This window comes from Triturus cristatus, chromosome 12 (genome assembly GCF_964204655.1).
Source record: "Triturus cristatus chromosome 12, aTriCri1.1, whole genome shotgun sequence".
NCBI classification, from domain to species: domain Eukaryota; kingdom Metazoa; phylum Chordata; class Amphibia; order Caudata; family Salamandridae; genus Triturus; species Triturus cristatus.
Genome location: NC_140595.1, coordinates 574739124 through 574761501, shown reverse-complemented (window position 1 = coordinate 574761501; position 22378 = coordinate 574739124). Strand labels below are relative to the sequence as shown.

Genomic DNA, 22378 nt, shown 5'->3' with positions numbered 1-22378 from the left:
AGAGGTGCTCCTCATATACACATGCTAACAAGAATGCTCCATAATTTGAAACTGATACTGATGAGTGTTTTTTCTTACATCAAACAGTATGCTACCTGTGCCATTCCAAGAGAAGGAGGAGAAAAAAGCTTGAGACAACAAGTTTTACAATTTCAAAGTCATTGATGTGGAAAATACTGCAGACGAAAAGACAAGTCTAAAGGGTAATTTCTATACAAAATTTCATTTTAGATTTCCACATTCAATAATTTCTAAAGGAAGAGTAAATAGTTTTTTGTTAGCAGTAAGGCACACAATAACTCGGAAATCTTCGAAGAACACATACAACTTAAAAAGAACAGTAGATTTAAAGTATATTAATGACTACAATCCAGTGATGTGGAAAATGTGGAATGCAAGTATGGATATTCAATATGTTGCAGATAATTGAATTGCTGTTGCTCGCTATGTTACGTCATATATAACCAAATCTGAAAAGACAGAGGTGAAAGAAATGTGGGAAGAAATTTTATAAGAAAAGAGTCTTAGTAAGAAATCGTACAGCTTTAGCTTGAAAATGCTTTCCCATTGAGAGATTGGATTCTATGAATGTTCCGATCACTTGAGCTCTGTGAGTTTATATTCAAAGTCAAGAGGAATCATTTGGGTAAGTCTAGGTCTTGCTGCCACATAAAGTAGAGTATTGAAAACATTACAAGAAATCGAATACTTAGCAGTGAATAAGCCAGAAAATATTGATATTGTTAAAACTAATACGTTGGATACATACTCTAACCAAAAGGAGTCCACATCTCGAAAATCTATGTCTGTATGAAATACTTCAACATTACAGCTTTAAAAGAAAAGTTAAAGAAAATATAAAAGAAGAAACATATGCAGTTATTGGATATGATGGATGTTTGTTAAAATATGCCAAAGGAAATCTTATTAACCACAGAAAAATCAGCTGCGAAAGTTCAGATAAGAGGGAAGTTTTCTATTTAGCACTACAAATGTTTATGCCTTGGCGTAGTGAAACGGACTGCTATGAAGACTCTTTTAATGCATGTAAAGATACCATTCAGTGCACAATTTTCCCTACATATCTACAAATGTTAAATGAGAAGATTGAACAAGAAAGTACTATTGCAGCTGAAATATCTAGAGACAGTTCTCAAGACAGTCAAAGTTCTATTCCATTAAGTCAAGATCCACTGGGACAACCAATTGTCGAAAATGAAGCAGCAATAGCCATGAATGAGGTAGAAACTGCAATGCAACAAGCACAACAATATATTACTCTATTGGAAAACTTAGAACAACTAAATATTGAACAGAAAGAAATATATCTACAAGTGAAAGAACAGATACAACATGGTTTACTACATGAAAAAAAGAATACCAATGTTCATCATTTAAACCTATTCTAATGTACATTAGCAGTCAAGCTGGAACAGGAAAAAGTTTCTTAATTAATGTTTTCACCAGTTATCTACAGAAAACTACAGATTCACATTTCTCTTGTATTGTAACAGCTCCAACTGGATTAGCAGCAAACATTAAAGGAATTACTTTACATCAATTATTTATGCTACCTGTTGAACATGATAAGAAATTGGAACATCAGAAACTATCTGGAGAAGCTTGTTATGAAGTCGCAAAAGTACTGAAGAAATTGAAACTTTTAATCATTGATGAGGTGAGCATGGTCTCAATTTTAATGCTTACCTTTGTACATTTAAGAATGCGACAGATTTTAAAAACATTTAATTGTGTTCAGAGATTTACTACAACTTACTCTAGTAAATGGACTACCAGTTTTTAAAACACTTGTCCATAAAGACACTAGGAAATCTTTGGGAAGGACTGACATTTTGAACATTTGGTTACATTTTGAATATAAAGAACTTATTAAGAATATGTGACAAGCTAGTGCTGAAGATTATGGAAATATTCTTCAAGATAAAAGAATTGGTGTCTTGAGGAAACATGGGAAACAAGTTTTAGAAAGTCAGCTACTAAAGAACTTGTTTACAACTGGAAACACAGTGGCTGAAATAATTTACAATAAGCTTGGAGAAAACAAGTCTATAGTTTCCCTAATGCCTACACTGCAAGAGTGTTCCACATTTAATCAGGAACTTTTTAAACTGGAGAAACAGGAAATAGTGGAAATTTAAGCTATTGATCAAATTGAACACCAGGGAGTGACTATCCTTCTCACAGTCAAACTACAGGCTAAATTGCATTCTTTGGATCTAAAACTGCAGGCTGAGAAAAGACTTTAAATGTATGTATAAACTGTTGGGTAATTTTACGACGTAATTTGAATGTAGAAGATTGTTTAGTAAATGGAGCAATGGGAAAATTGATTTTTTTGTTAAAATTTCAGAACAGAGATGGAATAGAATTTTTGATAATAAACTTTGATCAGATTAAAGAGGTAGGACAAATTGGGTGTTGTGTTGTACGTTTTTTACTTGTAAAAGATTTGTATGTTCGCAGAAAAAAGTTTCCTCTGTCCTTAGCCTATGCAGTAACTATTCATAAATCTCAAAGTTTAAGTATAGACAATGCTTTTGTAAATATCGGAAGTACAGTGTTCAAAGAGGGAAGGGCATATGTTGCATTATTTCAAGTAAGAACATTGTCTGGTTTGTACTTGATAGATCTTGATGAGAAAAAGTTTAGTGCTGAACCAAATTGTGTAAAAGGGTAGAATCGTTTAAGAAGACTTTATGCTCCTGATGTAGGTGAATATCCCATATGTGGGAAATGTATAGTCTGTCCAAAATGGAAATATATCAAAGATGGAATTGAGGTTCAAAAAAAGAAAACAAATGAAGAGAAACTTGAAGTCGTAAAGAAAAAGAAAATGGAAACTTTTGATGAGATTGTAGGATACTAGTTGGAAAATAGTTCAGGTATCAACTGCTATGCTAATGTGATTCTGAATGTTGTGGTTTATCTAGAATAGATTCATTGTGAAATCATGGGAAATCATGACAAAAGATTCTGTTCTTTATTTCATCATGTATTTCAACAATTGGTGACTGACAGACGTAAAATCCATACTGCTTCTGACGTTCGGCATCTTTTGGATATCTGTACAGGTTCATTGACATTTACTCTTAATGTACAACAAGATGCAAAACAAATTCTAATGCCTATGCTTCGAGTGTTAGAACATGAAGGAATACAGATTGAAAATGTATCTGGACTAAGTTACAGATGGAATCATAAATGTGAAGATTGTTCATTTACTACCATCACTGAAATACAAGCAGAACGATTCATATACTTGACGATACCAGACTGCAAATCAGTACCTTTTAACTCATTGATTAAAACACATTGTAGATCAGAGATGTTGTCTACATAAAATATAGAAAGATTTGGAAAATATCTAAATTTAATGCTTCAACGTTATAGAGAAAATGGAAGAAAATTGGAAACGAAAATTAAATTTTTTAATGCAAGTCAAATATCTATTTCAGGAAGAACTTTTATAGCAGTGGCTATTATTTTCCATGATGGACCTACTACATCATCTGGACACCATACTGTGTATTTGAAGTGTAATAAAGGATGAACACATTGTAATGATGCCCACTTTAAATTTAAACCTAGATTGCCTTATGAATTACAAAATTCATATTTGTTATTTTTGAAGCCAAAGTTTTGAGTACAGCATTCAGCCATTTGGGAAGATGTAAACAGAAACCAAACGGGAATGCAAACTATTAGTATTTATAATTAGTGTTTGGATTATTATTTGCGGTAATTGATATTGCATTTGGAAAATTCTGTTTAAAAGCAAATAGTTTATATATTTGTTGTCTATTTTGTACCAGATGTAAATGAGAGTCTATATTTTGGCAAATGTATTTGAGATAAAGAATAGAGTTTATTGTAGATGAAGCAAGTAATTAAAGTGTAGATAGAAAAGCACATAGGTACACATATTGAAATCGATGCTTTATGATGATTTTTTTTCTACAATCAATTAGATTGTTTTTCCCCCCGCTGTTTAATGATGATACCACACTGAAATCACTGTGTTTGGTGAAGTTAAGTGGAATCTGAGAACAGCAAAAAAGGGAATCTGAAAATGTTATTTAATTCTAAATTTATGTTGAGTTGCTAAAGTTGTAATCTTACAATTTCAGTAATATATTATCATTAAATAACAGTTTTTCTTCTTATTATTTATAGTAGGTACTGTTCAAGTTTGAGAAGAGTTTTAATGCTGTTTACATCAATACTCTAAAATATTTCTACTGAGTAATGTATCTGATATATTTAAAAGGTAAGACTACAAAATATAATATGAGTCATAACGTGAAAAAATGTGTAAAGTTTAATGATATATTATTTGTTTCTAATATAAATAATGTTGATCCTTTAGACTACTTCAACATTTTCATTATGTTGTCATGTAATCAAGCAGGAAGTCATCCTTTCATGTAGATACGACCCATGCACTTATGCATTCTCTGAAATACAAGTTTTACCCTAATAGCAAAACACAGTCATTACCCTTGCATTCTTTCTTTTACACAGACACTACCCATGCACTCATGCTTTCTTTTGAAGTCACATGGGATTCGCGTACTGGACACATATGCACCGCGCTGCAGATGTGATTCCAAAAAATATGTTTAACAATAATATATATTTATTCCAGTTATAAATATAGTACATTTACAAATTTGAATGTAAATCTCTTGGTATAATATATCATATAAAGTTATATGTATATATTTTTTACAACTAAATAATTTGAGAAAGATTCGCGTACCTTTCGCTTACCCGGAAATACGTGCGTGAGGGTATGCAGGACTATCGCAGCTCCCATAACTTCATTATAAGAACTCAAATATTCAAAATATTTATGTTAATATCATTTTTATAACTCTTTCAATAAAGCATATATGATTGTTTTAAAAAAGAAATAGTATATAAAATGTATATGATGGAAGCATTCCTTTTTTTAAATAATTATTTTTAGTCATGCTGCACAGCTGCCACTCTGCCATACAGCATTGCTACAAACCATTGCCAAAGTCGGCAAGCCAATGCTGTACAGCCTTAACAAAGCCATTGGCAGTGCCAATAGTCTCAAAGGCAACACCTATTGGCTTTACCAAAGCTTGTTAAGGTCTTGGCACAACACACATGTGATTCTGAACAAATCAGATAATGTTCTCATGAGGGAAAAAGAAAAAAAATATGACATTTGGCAAAAAATCCTATCACATAGAGAAGGGAAACAGTCTATACCATGCAGGTGGAACCCCGTAGTGCCTTTACAATGCAGTGAATACAAAGAATGCGTCTTTAACATGCATTCCTTTACCACACAAGTCTTTACAATGACTTGCTTTAGGGAAAGCAATGTTGGATGATGTTGGATTTTAATTCCAACACTTTCCCTACAGTTGTGCAGACTGGAGTTGGAGTAGTAAATTTCACTATTCCAAAGTCCAGCACTTCCCTAAGGCAAGTCGCAGTAACGACTTGCGTGGTAAAGTAATGCGCGGTAATGATTCATTTGTTGTATTGACCATGTTGCATGGTTCCATCATACAGCCCATAGAGAAAGCAATTGTGTCATGTCCAGTTTTAGTGAAAATACATTTGGAACCAGATAACATCTGTTATCACAATAAAAGCAGATAACAGCTGTTGTCACAATAAACATCCATTTCAAAGGAGAGAAGGGCATTTTTGAAGTCTGCGTGGCATAGTAAAACATAGCTAGAAACAGCAAGAGGTTCAAGAAGGACCACAAGGAAGATAAAACAAATAAAAGTAATGTCTCAATCACAGCGTAAGGAGAGGAAGGACAGCAATACGCCGAATCAATCAGTGCTTAGTCCATGCTCCAGTAGAGAAGAAGAAGTGAAGTGAGCATGCGCTAACCAATTAGAAAGCAGCAAATAAGAGGGACAACAAATGTAATCAATGCAGTGCATGAGCTGTTGTAGGTGTGACTTAGTGTGAATCAGACTTCTCATGTCTTACAAACTACATTTTTTGGTGAATGTATTCATCCATAAGTCTATATTTTTCACAGATCTTTTTTACACATCGGTGTTGTGCAGTAGAACGTGAGATGTTTTATGCTAATTATATACTCTTATATTCCACAGCTCACTGACTTAGTATAAGTTATGATGTACTTCCACAAAGCTAATTATTTTAACGCAGAAGGGCACATTGCAAAATCATATCAAACGTGAATTTTTTGAAATTTCTCATAGCTCTTTATAATTGCCGAACAGAACTTTGTTACTTTGCTCAGCTCCTATTAAAATGGGTGTGTTGGTTGGAAAGAAAACCTAAAGTCAAAATACCTAATATAAAGTCTTAATATAATGATCAAAATATTTTTAATGTCATCATGTGGTTCGAACAAAAAATATATTTATTGATTAAGCAATCAAAAAGTACCTCACGGTCCCCACAAATAAGACAGGGTCCTGGGGAATAATAGACAACCTTGATCGAAGATCTTCCAAATTCAGGGTGCAGATATCAATACCATCAATAAAGATGGTGCCAGAGATAGGCTCCACGAGACGAAAAAGGGACACTCCAAGCGATGACTTTCCTGAGAGAAAGCAGTGTGGAAAGGAGATGAATACAATGAATATTGCTTAAAACAGTGAACATAAATAAATCTCAAAGTACTAAACATACAAATGTTTTCTTAATACAGTATACATTTTGACTTTGAAGTATTCCTTGTACATGAGAATGAGAGAAAGCACACAATAACTTTAAAGTTTTGCATGAGAAAAATTGTTAATATGTAAAGAAAACTCATAATAGAAACACGGGGCAAAATTGAAACAATATATAATGGAAGGACATTGGAAAAATGATAGTTGTTTTAATCTTTAGGAAGTATGTCAGAGTCAAGGTCTTATAGTAAAGAAGTTACCATCTCTGGTCATCAAGCATGTTTGACCCTTAGCCATCTTCTCTGTTGAAATAATTCTTGAATTTACTGAAATGCTTAACAATCATTGGTAAATACCTAACCCAGAGATGCTTTAGGAGTCATGTCAAGTTATTAATATGTAAAAAAAATAAAAGCATTATAGGACCTCCACATGTACTGAGTGTGGGCACAAGTGTATATCAGTGTAATGCAAAGGCATTGTGCATCTGGTGCCTTCCAAGTAGGTGTATACCTTGAACAGATAAGACAAAAGTTGTGATGTGAGTAATGAAAATTTAGCAGCCACGTGAACCTAAACATTTATATAATGTATAACCACGTCCACGTGAACCTAAACATTTATATAACGTAAATACCTCCACGTGGAAGTGTTCCATTTTGGTGGCTCAAAACATATAGGTAATGGGAGAAATTATCATATCTCTCGATGATAAGAAGTTAAATACTACAGTAATTTTCATAATATCTCAGTATTGAAAACATCAAGATGACCTCCACATTGTAGTGTTTAAAATTCTACCAATTGTCATACAAAGTACATGAAATCTAATTAAAATGATTTCATTTTGAATTCATGCTTCAAATATTTTCTAATGCTTATACACTGTGTAATAGTGTTTGAATAACAAGTTAAAATCTAGGTAATCTTCAGAATTAGAGCTGGCCTTCAATGATCATCACACATATCATTAGGTCCCTCTATAGGTATCACTTTGGGCTAGAGTCAGCTAGCCCACCTCTTTTGCCTGGGATTAGCTCCCTGGTTTGACATGTATATACAGTAGGCTAGCGGAATCCCCAGGAAATCCCGAAACCTAAAATAGCAAACGACCTTTCCCATCATCCCATCAATCCACAATGGTAATTCCAAAGGTTATTTTCTATGGGGTGTGCGTGAGCTTCAAAAGAGTATTCTGGGAAAGCACATGTATGTGCAGTACATTGCATCCTCTGGGTATGCATGAGCATGACAGGAAAGGTAATCCTTGTGATTACCAGAGTCCTTGGGTCCAGCAGGCCCTGTGGAATACATGTGCACTCCCAGATAAGGCAAAGGAATCCTGGAGGATTTCCCACGACCCTGGGGCCTCCACAAGCTGCTGTTCAATCCAGGTAAACCTGCAGGACCACTAGGGAAAAATTAAACAGCAGCATGGGAGTGTATGGAAAACCTGTACCACCAAGCTGGTGTCCTGCCACTGTCCACCATTCTTCGGTCATGATTATTAAGGCCTGGGAAAGTAGTTTCTCCGCGCAGATCTACATGAAGCTCAATGGGACTCATTTTTTTTTTTTTAAACAGACTTTTATTGAATTTCAGAAGGTAACACATTCAATCCCCCTGCCCGCTACCTGGCCACCCAGATAAGCCAGGCTGTAGGATAACGACCAGCCCGCCAAACTGAGTATAATGGCACACCTCTCTTCACATAAGGCATCTATGCTGTAATGTAGTTCATCCACAAGGGTGATCCATTACCATGGTGTGACGCAATCAAAAGACCCCCCACCCCTCTCCCCGTCAAACTCCCCCAACAGAACCCCCCACCGCAACCACCCTCCCAAGCATGTCGCCAGTGTCTAATACAGTCAAGTGGGAAACAAGCCTCCCGTACCACCTGTCGGATTCCCCTCCCGCGGGGCACAGCAGAGAATGTATCAAGAGCACAGGAGGAAGCTGTTTATCGCGGGTCCAGAGTCCTCTCCTCGCCCTGCATTCCCATGAACGTGAAAAAAAAGGTCTCAAGGGTCCCATGCCACATCCCCCTCCTCAGGATCCCCCTCGTCGTCTACAGCTGGTTGTTTGAACAGTTCCAGGAGTGCCACCCATGCCCGGGCCATTTCTTGCGTTTTCTCACTTCCATTACACCGAGCCAGACATAGTCTATAGTTCCCCTCGCTTCCTGCCCATTTCACCATTTCCCTATTCCAGCGCAAGAGATTAGGCCCCTGCCTCGTCTTCCAATGGGATGTAAATTCCCGCTTGGCCAGGACCAGCCCCAGGTCAATGAACCGGCTGGTGACCTTAGTCTTGGCAGTGTGCGGGAACCAATGCAGCAAGCAGACCCCCGGACCCACAGTCAGCAGTGCAGTCGTCACCTCCCGCCAAAAGTCTCCCACCCGTGGACAGTCCCAGAACATGTGGAGAAAATTTGCCCCATCATGGTCACTCAGGGGGCAAGCCTCCGACCCCCCCAAAATACTCAGCTATTTTACTAGGCGTGAGGTATGCCCTATGAAAAGCATAGAACTGGATAAGCTGGAAACGCGCATTTCGGGAACATTTCCATGGTCGCTCCATGATTTCCTCCCAAGTTTTGTCTGCAATGGGTGCCCCCAGATCCGCCTCCCACTTAAGTCGCAGTGCAGTCAGGGGTTGACACATATCACAGGTAATCCGCCGATAAAGGCAGGTCACCGCCTTAAAAGTACCCGCTGCCATCACTACATACTGACAAGCAAGAGATGTGTCCGGCTCCACCAGTCCCTGCCGCCAGTGTTTCCTGACAGCCGCAGTCAGAGCTGCATGCAAGAGGAAGTCCCCCCGCGGGACATCGTGACGCTCCCTAAGGTCGTCAAAAGGGAGAAGATTACCATCCTCATAAAGGTCACCCAGTGCCATAACTCCCGCCTCTTCCCAAGCCAACAACCGGCTCCAATCTCCCCCGTGAGGCAATGCCTCACACATCCGCAAAGTGATCTCGGGCTTGTGGGAAGAGCTTACCCGGGATCCAAACTGGGAGGGTCCCAAAGTAATAAAGAAACCTGGGCAATATGACCATTTTCACCAGGGCGACCCTGCCGGCCACTGACAATGGGAGAGTCCCCCGGAAATCAAAACAGGTTTTTGCCCCGCGCACTGCTCGCCCCACGTTGCCCTCCAATAGATCAGTGGGAGCATGATAAATCTGAGTCCCCAAGTAGGGCAAGCACCGAGGTTCCCACGGGACATCCCCCGGGTGAACTATCCCGTCCGGCCCGGTAGGAAACAGACATGACTTGGTCCAGTTCACCCGGAGGCCCGCCACCCTCCCCAAGGTCTCCAGCAAGCCCCGTGCCCCCTGTAGGGCTTCCCCAGCATCTGGCAAGAAAATGAGGAGATCGTCTGCATACAATGCTATGTGTTGCACTCGTCCCTCTACTAATAGCCCTGAAAAATACCGGCCTGACCTGGCGTGAGCAGCCATGGGCTCCATTGCCAGTGCAAATAATAGGGGGGACAACGGGCACCCCTGCCTCGTCCCCCCGAGCGACCGCACAGGCATCAGAAATCAAGCCCCCCATCCTCACCCTAGCAGTGGAAGCACTATAGAGAAGCGCCGTCCACTGTACAAAACGTTCCCCCAGCCCGATTGCCCGCAATACGTCAAAAAGGTAAGGCCACTCCAGGCTATCGAAGGCCTTTTCGATGTCGACCGCAAAAATGCAGGCCTCCTCCTTGTCATAGGAGTCGGACCCCAAGATTCGCAACAGTCTGCGTACATTCATCGCAGTGTTGTGGGAGGGAATGAACCCAGCTTGGTCCTCATGGATCAGCTTCAGCATATGGGGCATCAACCGACTAGCCAGAATGCGACTCAAGATCTTGTAGTCAAGATTGAGCATCGCCAGGGGTCTATACGAGGAACGATCCCACGCAGGCTTACCCGGCTTAAGAAGGGGAACTATGAGGGCTTCTCGCGTGGTGGCAGGGAGGGCCCCCTCTCGGCGTGCCGTACTCAATGGGCCTCATTTACAAGTTTTTTGACACAGGGCAGCACAGTAAGCCACTTTGCTTCACTGCCCTGCTTCAAAAGGAAAGGGCAGTAATGCATTGTATTTATGATATACAGCACAGTCCAGTCCTTTCCCAGTGCAATTGTGCCATTTTGGCTGAGTAACACCAACGCAGGCACCCTTGCTCAATTGTGCAAGGGTGTTTGCATTGTAGGAATGGGTGTTCCTTTCTGCACAAAAATAATGAATAGAAGCATTTTCCTCGTATGTGGTCGCAGAATGCAGCACACAAAGAAAGAGGAAACAATTAGGAGAAATAAAGTTATTTCTCCTTGTTACTCCTCCCATGGGGAAGCGTAGGCCTTTGACGCAATCCCAGGTTTACAAGTCCTAGTAAATCTGGGAATGGGTTAAAATCCATGGGTGTTGTGTGGGAACACCCACCGCAATGCCCATGGAACAACACCTTGGCACAGACTAAGGCAACGCAGTGAATTGCGTTGCTTTGGCTATTCCATATCTACGTGCCCAAGAAAAATCACACAAAGTGGCCTTCTGTGGCCTCATAGATATGGGTCTGCATTCTGAGTCACCGGTGCATTAAAAAAAGTGACTCACCAGCTGCACAATGGGCTTGCAAATAATCCCCTGTATCTTTAAATTGCAGATCGCAGGTTTCGAAAAGTATGATTGCAAAGGAGGAATGTGTCATTTCATGCAGCAGAGATCTACAATCCATTCTACTACACACTGTCTTTTTGACCATTCTCCTGGTCCTAGAGATTTCCTACCTACATTTCATTTTCTTGAACACATTTCGACTTTTATGCAGAAAAATGTAGCAATGCATGCATACATAAACCAAAAATGATTATTAAGGGTGGTGAGGACTGGGCAACAACATGCAGTCCCTTTGCTACTCCTATCTGTGCATCTTCCTTACATCCAAACGGTTCAGGTGTAAACAGTAAAATAGGTGTGGGAAAGAATAAAAAAAATTCCACTTGGATGTGTGTAGAACAGGATATTATGTACTTGAAAATATTTACAACTAAGGATATAATGTACAGTTATGCATTGTAGTCATAGGAAAATACTTTATTTAGACAATAAAGTCTGTCAAAGTGCCTAAAAGTACAAATAAAATCAGAGTAATAGCTGTTATCACAATTTTTCCAGCTCTCAGTCCTTTTCTGGACAATTCATAATTCAACCTCTGTGATTCTCATGGGTAAAAATTAATTAAAACGCTTCTTCAATAAACAGCTAACAACTTAATAAAAGTGCCTTTGATTAAGGAAAAGGAGATGCAATAGAGTCCGTCTGATTAAAGCTGTTTGTTTTTAGGACTGCTAGTATTCACTGATCCGCCCCTTCTTCATTTTGGGCTTCTGAGATTGATTTGAGTTGCTTCTCCGCGTACCCTAGAGAGTTTACCAGTTTTGTGATCACTTGCGGCTGCTCATTGTTCAATAAGAAACTGACGGCTAATGTAGCGTCTTCAATCCATCCTTGATCCATAGGGGCTTAATCAGTCTTCTGCGGTCTGCCAATAGTATAGGGCAAATGCAAAGCAGATGAGTGAGTGACTCCTGCGAAGAATTGCAAAGACAGCATAGACTCAGGTATGACCACCCATGGTGGTGACAGATGTAGTGAGAGAAAAAAGCCCATATGTAGCTGCAGAAATTTCATCTTATAGTGAGAGGAAAATGTTTCATTGATGTATGTTTGTGGGCCTATTCTGTCGTAGCTGCCCAGCACCAGAGACATGTTTTCTTTTTACAAATGCTCTTCAATCTGATTTCCTTGATATTCTTTTTATACTTCTGTTCAAGGCTGTTTTAAACAAAAGATGAGTTGATTTTGAGTTCCAGAGCTCCCTTGAACCTGTATGCGTCAACTCTTCATCTAGGGCTTGCAGCCAAGGATTTGTGTGATTCACACTGTCATGACACGCAGTTTCCTGCCAGATGAGCTGTTTTAATGATCCTTGCTCAGCAGATCTTGTGGAATTCAAGTATTTTATTATGCAGGCCCTTTGCACAAGCAGTTGGTCCTGTAATGTGAATTCCAGCCTAATCTGAGCTGGTGAGGTATTACCTGGCAGTCGAAAAATAGACCTGAACACCATACTCTGCCCTATTTAAGAAAGCTCCCAGTTATCCCGTGTAGGCTTCTGAACTGTATGACAGTGTTGGCACTAATTTGGCAGAGACCATTTTCAACAATGCCTCAAAAGAGAACTTGTTTGTGCCCTTGAATATTGTTTGACAAGCACCTTGCAGAGAGGCTAATTTTGGTTTTAATGAATTCAGGTGTAGTAGGTACCCACCTTTATTTTCCAGCCAGCAACGCAAATATTTATATTCATTTGCGATGGTCAGACAATGGTTATCGAGATACCATTGATGTGGTTTTCTCTTTTTCCGGCCAAAGATGACTATGTTTGTTTCTTCATAGTTAATCTGCATATCATTTGCCAGACAGTGCTAGCTAAGGCGTCTAACAGTCTTTGAAGACCTAACGGCGTCTGGCTGAGCAAGACAATATCGTCTGCGGACAGCAGAGAGGAGATGTGTTTGATTCGCGAGTTTGGGAGCATGACTATTGACTTCATTTAAGGCAGGAACCAAATCACACATGCACAAATTAAAAAGGTTGGGTGCTAATACACACCCCTGTTTGACCCCTTGTTCCATGTCGATTTTCTCTGAGACAGCCATATTTCGTACTAGTTTTACTCTCGCCCACGTGTTTGAGTAGAGCAATATGATACCTTGCAATAGAGATTCTGGGATTTTCCAAGCTGTGAGTTTAGCCCACAGTAGATGATGATTTACTCAGTCGAAAGCTTTGCTGAAGTCAATAAAACAGCAATATAGTTCTTCCTTTATCTGAATTTGTCCGGTGACGAGCATCCTAATGGCTATGATATTATCAGTGGGGCCCGCAGCTGTTCTAAACCCAGATTGGTGGGGGCAAAGCAAGTTATTTGACTTAGCCCAGTCTTGTAAATCCTCAAGTAGTAGTGAGGCAAAATACCTTGCCTCAATGTCAAGTAATGCAATGTGTCTGTAGCTGTCTGGAAGAGAGATCGGGCTTTTTTATATATGGGGTGGAAAATCAAGCCTTGCTAAAATGAGGGCAGTGTGTGCCGCTCTATGCAATTCTTGAATAACTTTTGCAGTATCCCAGACCAAAATTCGATTTCATGTTTATAAATTGATGACGGGATGCCATTTGGGCCTGGAGCACCATCTCCCCAAATTAGCGTTGCAATTCTGCCTGCTGTAGAAGTTAATGCATATTGATGGGAGATGGTTGCAGTTGATGATGGCTGTATTTGTGCCAAATTGTATTCATTTAAGACTAGTCCCTTGGTGGAATTTATCTGAGAAGCTTTATAAAGCATAGAAACATGCTCTATCCATTTTTTTGCCATAACGTGATTTCCATTTGAGGCGGTAAGAGACGAGTCGCTGTTCATTCTATTTATAATTGTCCAAAATGTCTTGAGTTTCTGTGCCTACATGCCATGAACAGTTCAGTTTGATGTTGTTCCTCATGATCGCGTTTGGCTTGCCAGATCTGTCTTTTATTCTTGGCGCACAAAGAATTTACCTCGCTGGTTAGTTTCAGATTTTCTGGGATTTTGACAGCACGGCACTTCTTATTCAGTGTACTTTTTAACCACCTCAGCTCCTTTGTGTACCAGGGATTTGAGGCCATGAATTTTAAGGGGACGGGTCCTGGTTTATTGGGGGCCATAACGTCGATTAGTGTTTGTGTTAACTTTTCCCAATCGCTGACAGTGTCGGTTAGTGGCCACCCTACTTCACTTAATGCTGTTTTCCAGTCATCGTATTTTGTGGAGACTTCCGAACTCCATTTGATCCATCTCCATCTATGATGGTTCATTTTCCCTATCGCTGACAGTGATGGATTTCTGTTGGTTGTGGAACTAAGACCCCAGACTTGAGGCATATGATCACTTTCACAGTGCAGCTGGATCGAGTAAGTTAGAATACTTTTAAAGAGAGAGACGGAGATAAAAGTGTAATCCAATACTGTCGACCTTCTTGGACTGTAATGCGTCATGCGCATTGGTTGATCCCCTGCGAAGCAGCCATTCAATGCGCTCAGAGACAGAAATGCATTGTAACTGAATCCCATATACGTTCCTAAAACTGTTCATTTAGTCGGTACACCAATACTGTAGAATTAAGGAAGTACGCATATGTTGATATATGTGCATTTCATAAGGTTAAAGGCGATCATTTCAACATGCTTACAATAGATCAATTCTCTGTACAGCCAAACACTGTGCACATACATTGGTGTAATTTATCCACGCACAATTTAGTGGCAAAGCCCTAGGGATTGAATGGCTAAGAAGAATTTTAGCACATGGGGGCATGGAGATGTAAATCTTGGGGATGGGGATCTGGTAAAAGTGATAGCACAGGAATTTATCAGGTATTATCAAATGTAACTAATGTAATCCAACTACGCCGCTTTGTCTTATTATGTGTAATTGCCCATATCCCTTGAATATATCTATTTCATATCTTTTTCACCATAATAACTTAATTTAACCATGTAAATCTATAGAAAGATTTTCATGTTCAATTCATTTTCTAATAACTAGTTTAGCAGACTTCCTCTATGATTACACTCAAAATGTAGGCACAATTCCATAGGCCTATGATGCCGGTATATGGATAGGCTGGGAGGTAAAAAGAGAATACAAAAGGATATGTTTGGTGCTCTCTCTCTTACCCTCCCACGCAGCCTCTTCCGTAATAATCCTATGAGCCATTACATCTTGCTTTTTCACCTTTAAACGACCCCTCTACTTTAAGGTTCATTTCACTATTATACTTCGGATTGTTAGGATAGGCAACATTCATATGGTATTTTCCATATGACTTGTCTCAAAGGGTGTTGAGCAAATTGAGACCACTGAGATATGTTTGAAGGAAAATAGAGCCCAAAACAGCTTCTTAAATAGATCAGTTTACTACTAAACTGCGATCAATCATGCTTAGTAGATTTGGCATGTCTTTAATTTCACGATAGCCCTTTTTACAAGTCCACCTTCTCAAAAGGTTTTCCTCACTTAACTTGCACTCACTTGTATTCTGTCGCTATGCAGGTACAAATACACCCATGCAAAACATACATGCCTAATGGAAATTGGCCTTGTGCACATTCAATCAATCAATCAGGGGTTTATATAATGCAGCTGGTCACCCGTGAGGGTCTCAAGGCACTGAGCGGGGTGGGGTGATGCTGATCTGCCTGGGCACAGGGGTTCAGTCGAAGAGCCAGGTCTTGAGATCCTTCCTGAATTGGGTCAAAGAGAGGGATTGCCTGAGGTGGAGAGGCAGGGTGTTCCAGATCTCGGTGGCGAGATGAGAGAAGGATCTTCCTCTGGTTTTGGTCTTGTGGAGCTGTGGGACGGTGGCCAGGGCCAGTTGGGCAGAGCGAAGGTGTCTGGCAGGTATGTGGAATGAGAGGCGGTGGTTCAGATATGCAGGTCCTGCGTTGTGGAGAGCTTTGTAGGCATGTGTGAGGAGCTTGAAGGTGATTCTTTTGTTGACTAGAAGCCAGTGGAGTTCTTGAAGGTACAACAACAATGGTAGTGGTGTATAAACCAGTCACACATCAAAGAATTTTAAATATATACAGGGCTAGCAAATATAGTTGCAAGTTTGTACGCAATAACAAACTATCAAGTAATTACGGTGCCACTCAGGATTACTAGCACCTCACTACCATGGGTGCAAGAAGACACTGGAACCTCAAATGGTCCCTGTGTACCAAAATGTAACTGAATGAATCCTGTCACTCTTACATTTTCGAAATTATAAGTATATAACCTTGGTAAGTTTTGTAGCAATATGGAAAAAGTCTGTTTAGTCACAGGTAAGAACCCAGAGATAGATTTAAACAAAATTTCTTTAGACAAAATTTCATCAATTTATTACATATAAAAAGTTTTAAATGCAAGCGAAAAGCATCACTTTAACAGTTTTTAACAAGACTAGATGCACTCAAAGTTAGTCCCAAGATGAGTACAGATGACAAAAAAATTCTTTAAATATGTGCGTCAGTCCAAGTGAGCAGATACGGAAACAGCCGACATGCGTTTCGTCACATCCAGTGACTTCCTCAAGGCTGTAGAAGCATTAATACAAACATAAATATACCATTCATCCCAACCAAGCGGTTAGGTCACATTGTTTTAGAAAAATGCCAAGCCAACAAGTTTATGTAAGTAAATTACATGCTCAGAAAGAAGGCCCAAAAGACCCGTGAGATAGAAATAAAAAAAGTGTTTTTGGAACAAGATTCAGAATACGTGCCAACGTGGTGATCGACTTTTACCAAAAATAGAATACTGAACAGAAATCCCAAAACTCCAAAGTGCAGATATGTGACCAAAGAAAAGACAAGTCAAAGTTTATGTAAAGGAAACAATAGCACGTCGGTAAAAATGAAAACCAAACCTTTTTGTAAATAATTTGCATTTTTAGAAGAACCATTGTGGTTGTAAGATTGTTGTGCAGATCGCTCAATTATCCATGTAAATACTAAAAACTGTAATATAGAAAAACTGTATAAATACAGGTCACAAATTTGGTGATTGGATTGGATATATAACTATAGTGTGTACATACTTAAAAAATGCCCATAATCATTTATGTAAGGGCTGATGATGGCTGCAAACCAATTCTGTGGGCAGCTCTCTTTAAGAATGGTTTGGGTCCCTAATAAGTCATAAGAAAAAAGAGCTGTGTAAGCATATCAAGTGGCACATGGCCTATAATTCAGCCTGGGCAAAGCACTACGCTACGCTCGCGCAGTTTGCGAAGTTTGCGCTACTTCACACTACGCGAATTGCACGTAGCACAGTGCAAACACGCGTAGCATAGTGCAGCGGTCATTTTTTGCTTGCTCGTGGTCCTCAACGTCAAGTTGGTGACCGCGAGCAAGCAAAATGACATCCCAGCGAGACTTTTTCCCTGTTCGCGATCAGCAACATCAAGTTGCCGTTCGCAAGCGTGGAAAATAAACCTCACGGCGAGATTCTCAACGCGGTGAGGTCAGGTTTCTCATTGCGAGTGGTCGCGTATGCTCGCAACCGCTCGCGATGAGAAACTACCAGTCTGCGTTGAGAAAGCTGCCGCTGGAGTAAAAATCTACTCGAGCGGCAGAAAACTACAGCTCGCACTGTGCAAGATGCCGTTTTCAATGATTGCACAGTGCCGGATGCTTGTCCGCACTGTGCAATCATTGAAAATGGCATCTTGCACAGTGCGAACAGGGTACTACGCAGTTCGCGAAGTGCTACGCGTAGCTCGCGTAGTGTGAAGTGCACTTTGCGTAGCTAAGAGTAGCGCTACTTCGCGAACTACGCCAAGGTTTACCTATAATAAGTGGATATCACTTTGAAAATCCTTTCGCCCAAACTTACATTTTCTAAATAGTATTAGTTACTACAGGATATGGTATTATTGATGTGAATAGTAGATCGGACGGTGGCCGGGGCCAGTTGGGCGGAGCGAAGGTGTCTGGCAGGTATGTGGAATGAGAGGGGGTGGTTCAGAGATGCAGGTCCTGCGTTGTGTAGAGCTTTGTAGGCATGTGTGAGGAGCTTGAAGGTGATTCTTTTGTTGACTAGAAGCCAGTGGAGTTCTTGAAGGTGTTCAGTCAGTGATGTCGCTGGGGTGGGGTATATTGAGGACCAGTCTGGCTGTGGTGTTTTGAATATTCTGTACTTTTGTCATGAGTTTCTGGGTGACGCCGCCGTAGAGTACATTGCCATAGTCAAGTCTGCTGGTGACTCAACAGATACCTCTGAGTTCCAACAGGCAAGTACGACCCAAAAAGTATATTAGTTTGCCCCTGTGCATATTTCTCTTTGCAAACGTTAGATCACTTCTTTTTGCTGCAATTATAGGCCCTTCCAGTGAACATATCTATTACCAATTCTTAAAGCTTATGGATTTCAGCAACACAGACCGGCTTTTTATTTTCTCAGAATTATGTATGAGCTGGATGTTTACACTCCATGGAGGATTTTTAAAAAGTGGTCTGCACTGGCATAACTTAATACATTTTTGAACTCCTTTTTCAACTCCGTAGCATAACTTGTTTTATGACGGTTAGGACATGTTATGACTGTCCATTGTTATATATAGATTTTAGTAGATTTTATGTGTCTTTTTACTGTTGTTCTTTTATGAACATTGTTCAATAATTGGATAAAGAGATACGTTATCCAATCATACTATTATCTTGTAAAGGTATGTATGCAGCTTACTTACTTAGCAGGCTCCAATAAGTGTAAGTGTGTTACTATCGTAATTTCTAATTCATTATTTTTTATTTCAACATAACATTTGCACTTTTTTCCCATTAGTATTTGGAGAATGACATTATGCTGGTAGCACCCTCATCAATATTATGTGATCTTGTCAGTGAAATTATTTAAATGCCAGATTGAATTTATGATGTATCACAAATCACTTCAAAGGAACCTTGTTTTGAATTTGCCAAGAAAGTGGTTTTACTTTGATTCCCTCTAATGCTTCGCTGTTTTGTAATTATTGGCAATTTGTAATTATTGCTTAGTGTTGTTCACTTTTTCTGCCGTGTTTACTGCCTCTCCCTCCCACTTCCCGCCTCGCACCAGCCCCGCTGACCACATCACAGTGCCCCAACCACCCTCATGGTGATTGTTTGGCTTCCCTCTGTCTGGTCCGTCTGCTTCATGCTATCTGCTGTCTGTATTGTCCTGTACTGCTGTTGTGTCCCGTGTTGCTCAGTTCCCTGTGCCCGGTCCTCTGTTTTTTTGCAATTGCCATTGTTTTATGCTGTTTGCTTAGATTGGCATTAGACTCTTAAGTTTGTTTTACCCGTGTTTGCTGCTGTTGTACTCACTGTCTTTCCTGTCGTATTTGTTGCATCTACCTCCAACTTCCCACTTGGCATCAGCCCCACCCACCGCCTCACAGCACACATCCCCTCCCAGGATCCACCTAATGGATGCTGAAGCAGGGCCGCTCAGTGGCCTTGTGCAGCGGGGGCAGAGCCGGCATGTCAAAGGTGAGTCTGTCTGCGCTCGTCGGCACCTGGACTGCGCCTGGCTCCAGGATACCCGGCTCTCCTGTAACCGCAGATACACCGTCACCGAGCTCCATGCCCTGGACCCCATACTCCACAACAACAACTGCTGCTGCACCTCTCTACGTTCTGTGGTAGGACCTTTAGTCAGCAGGCACTTTCTGTTCTCCTGCAACACCGGGGCACCTGCACGCATGACGAACATCACCACCATGCCAACCACAACTGCTCCAGAACAACTCCCCTGCCTCCTGCTCAATGCAGACTACTCTGCAAGCAAGCCACTGAGATCTGGGACATCATCACTTCCCTCACCCGAACATCATCTTCCTCACTGAGACCTGGCTCAAACCCTCTTCCGCACCTGACATCACTTATTTATTTATTTATTTATTTCGCGATTTTTATTGCGCAAACAAATACCCGAAGGTGTCTCGGCGCATGTGACAAAAACGAGAGACCAAGCCGCAGGATTACTGATTGAACAGCCATGTCTTTAAGAGCCTACGAAAGCTTATCAAATTGGGGGCAGTTTTTATGGTGAGTGGCAAAAGGTTCCAGAGTTTAGGTGTGGCAACCAGGAAGCGCCTCTCTCCCCAGGTTGCCGTTCTGGTGTGAGGTAACGGAAGCAGGCAGGAGTTGGCGGATCTCAGCTGTCTCTTGGGGCTATACAACTGGAATGCTTCAATCAGAAACTTTGGACCGACGCCATGCACTGCCTTATAGGCAATGCAGAGGGCCTTGAATTTAATGCGGCCCTCTACTCTTAGCCAATGCAGGTGACGAATGGCTGGAGTAGTTGGCTGGCGGCGGGGGATGTCAAGAAGAATTCTTGCAGCAGTATTTTGTATGGACTGCAACTTAGATAGAACGAGTTTCTGAGTATTAAGGAAGAGGGCGTTCCCATAATCGATTTTAGAAAACACTAGGGTAGAGACCAGGGTCTTCCCAGCTGAGGTGGTAAGGTAAGGCAGTATTTTCCTAATTTTCTTTAAAATAAAGAACGCAGATGACACAACCTTGTTGACATGAAGGTTGAATGACAGCTTGCTCTCAAAAATGACTCCCAGGTTTCTGGCCTTATCAACTGGGACAGGAGGAGAGCCCAGCTGGTCAGGCCACCAGGCAGAAGACCAAACCGGGGAGAGATTACCAAAGGTCATGACCTCGGTTTTGTCCGAGTTAAGCCTCAGACAGTTGGAGGACATCCAGGTACTGACAGCAAGCATGGCGCTTTGATAATTAGCTGCCACCGCTGGGCCGTCCTTGTGTATTGCCAGAACCAGTTGGGTGTCATCTGCGTAGGATGTAAGTCGCAGCCCATGGTCCTTTATTACCCTCGCTAAGTCTGCTACATAGATATTAAATAGCGTTGGACTTAGCGAGGAGCCCTGTGGGACTCCACAGGGGAGTGCAGAGACAGGAGAATAGAAGTTACCCAACTTCACTGTCTGGGTACGGTAGGCAAGAAAAGATGAAATGAGATTTCTAGCCATACCGTTTATCCCCAGGGCTGAGACACGGTCGACCAGAATATCATGGTCGACCGTGTCAAAGGCTGCGGACAAATCCAGCAGAATCAGGACAGCCGCACCTCCCTGGTCCATAATGGCTCTAATCTCATCTGAAGCTTTTATTAAAGCGGTCTCAGTTCCATGACCTTTCCTAAAGCCAAACTGCGTTTCGTCGAGAAGTTGGTGAGTATCGATGAACTCTGAGAGTTGTTTATTCATCAGAGATTCGCATATTTTGGCAGGAAAGGGGAGACACGCTATTGGTCTATAGCTGGCCAGAGCTGTGGGGTCCAGGGAGGGTTTCTTCAGGAGAGGTTTGATCACGGCCTTCTTCCAAAGATCTGAATAGTGACCAGTTTGAAATGCGGTGTCACAGATTTTCATAAGTGGATAAGAGATCACCTCGCTAAGGTTAGCCATCACTGAAGGAGGGCAGGGGTCTAAGGGGGAGCCAGACTTGGTAGTAAAGATAAGTCTGCTGATTTGATCTTGCGTAATGGGAGCAAAGGAAGAGAAGGGATCATGATCGGTGGCAGGTTCTACACCACTGCAGACTCTGGATATTGTCTCTGCGTTCCCTGCAAAGGATGAGTATATATCTGCTACCTTAGTGGTGAAAAAGCTGGACAGAGCATTACAGAGAGACTGAGAGGGTTCGACCCCAGGTCCCGTAGAGGGGGTGGACAGAGTGGTGACCACTGAAAACAGCTCTCTAGAAGAGTTGCTGGCATTCTCGATTTGAGCCGAGAAAAATGCACTTTTTTGGGCAATGATAGCCTTTTTGTATATTGTCAGGGCGTCTTTGTAGGAATGCTTGGCCATGGGGCAGTAAAATTTCCTCCAGCGCCTTTCTAAGATCCTGCAATGTTGTCGGTGGAGCCTAAGCTCTTCGGTATACCAAACCGCCGAAGGGGATAATCTGTTAGGTCGCGTAAACTTCTCCGGCGCCACCTGATCAGCAGCATTCCGAATCCAGTCTTGGAAGTCGGAGGCTGAGAAGACAGGATTAGCTATCCCCATAGGAAAGGATAGTGTCAGGATATCTGCCATCTGATGGATATCC

The 22378-nt window shown here is 41.2% G+C and overlaps 1 protein-coding gene across 2 annotated transcripts in view; it reads right to left on the bottom strand.

The window, feature by feature from the left end:
* LOC146776281 (ATP-binding cassette sub-family C member 12-like) overlaps nucleotides 1-22378 on the bottom strand; it is a 1395717-nt gene that overhangs the window by 137340 nt on the left and 1235999 nt on the right. For both annotated transcript variants that reach the window (XM_085639684.1, XM_085639683.1), the window contains exon 27: nucleotides 6436-6595. In XM_085639684.1, the coding sequence (XP_085495810.1) occupies nucleotides 6436-6595 (160 nt within the window). The remainder of the gene's footprint in view (nucleotides 1-6435; nucleotides 6596-22378) is intronic.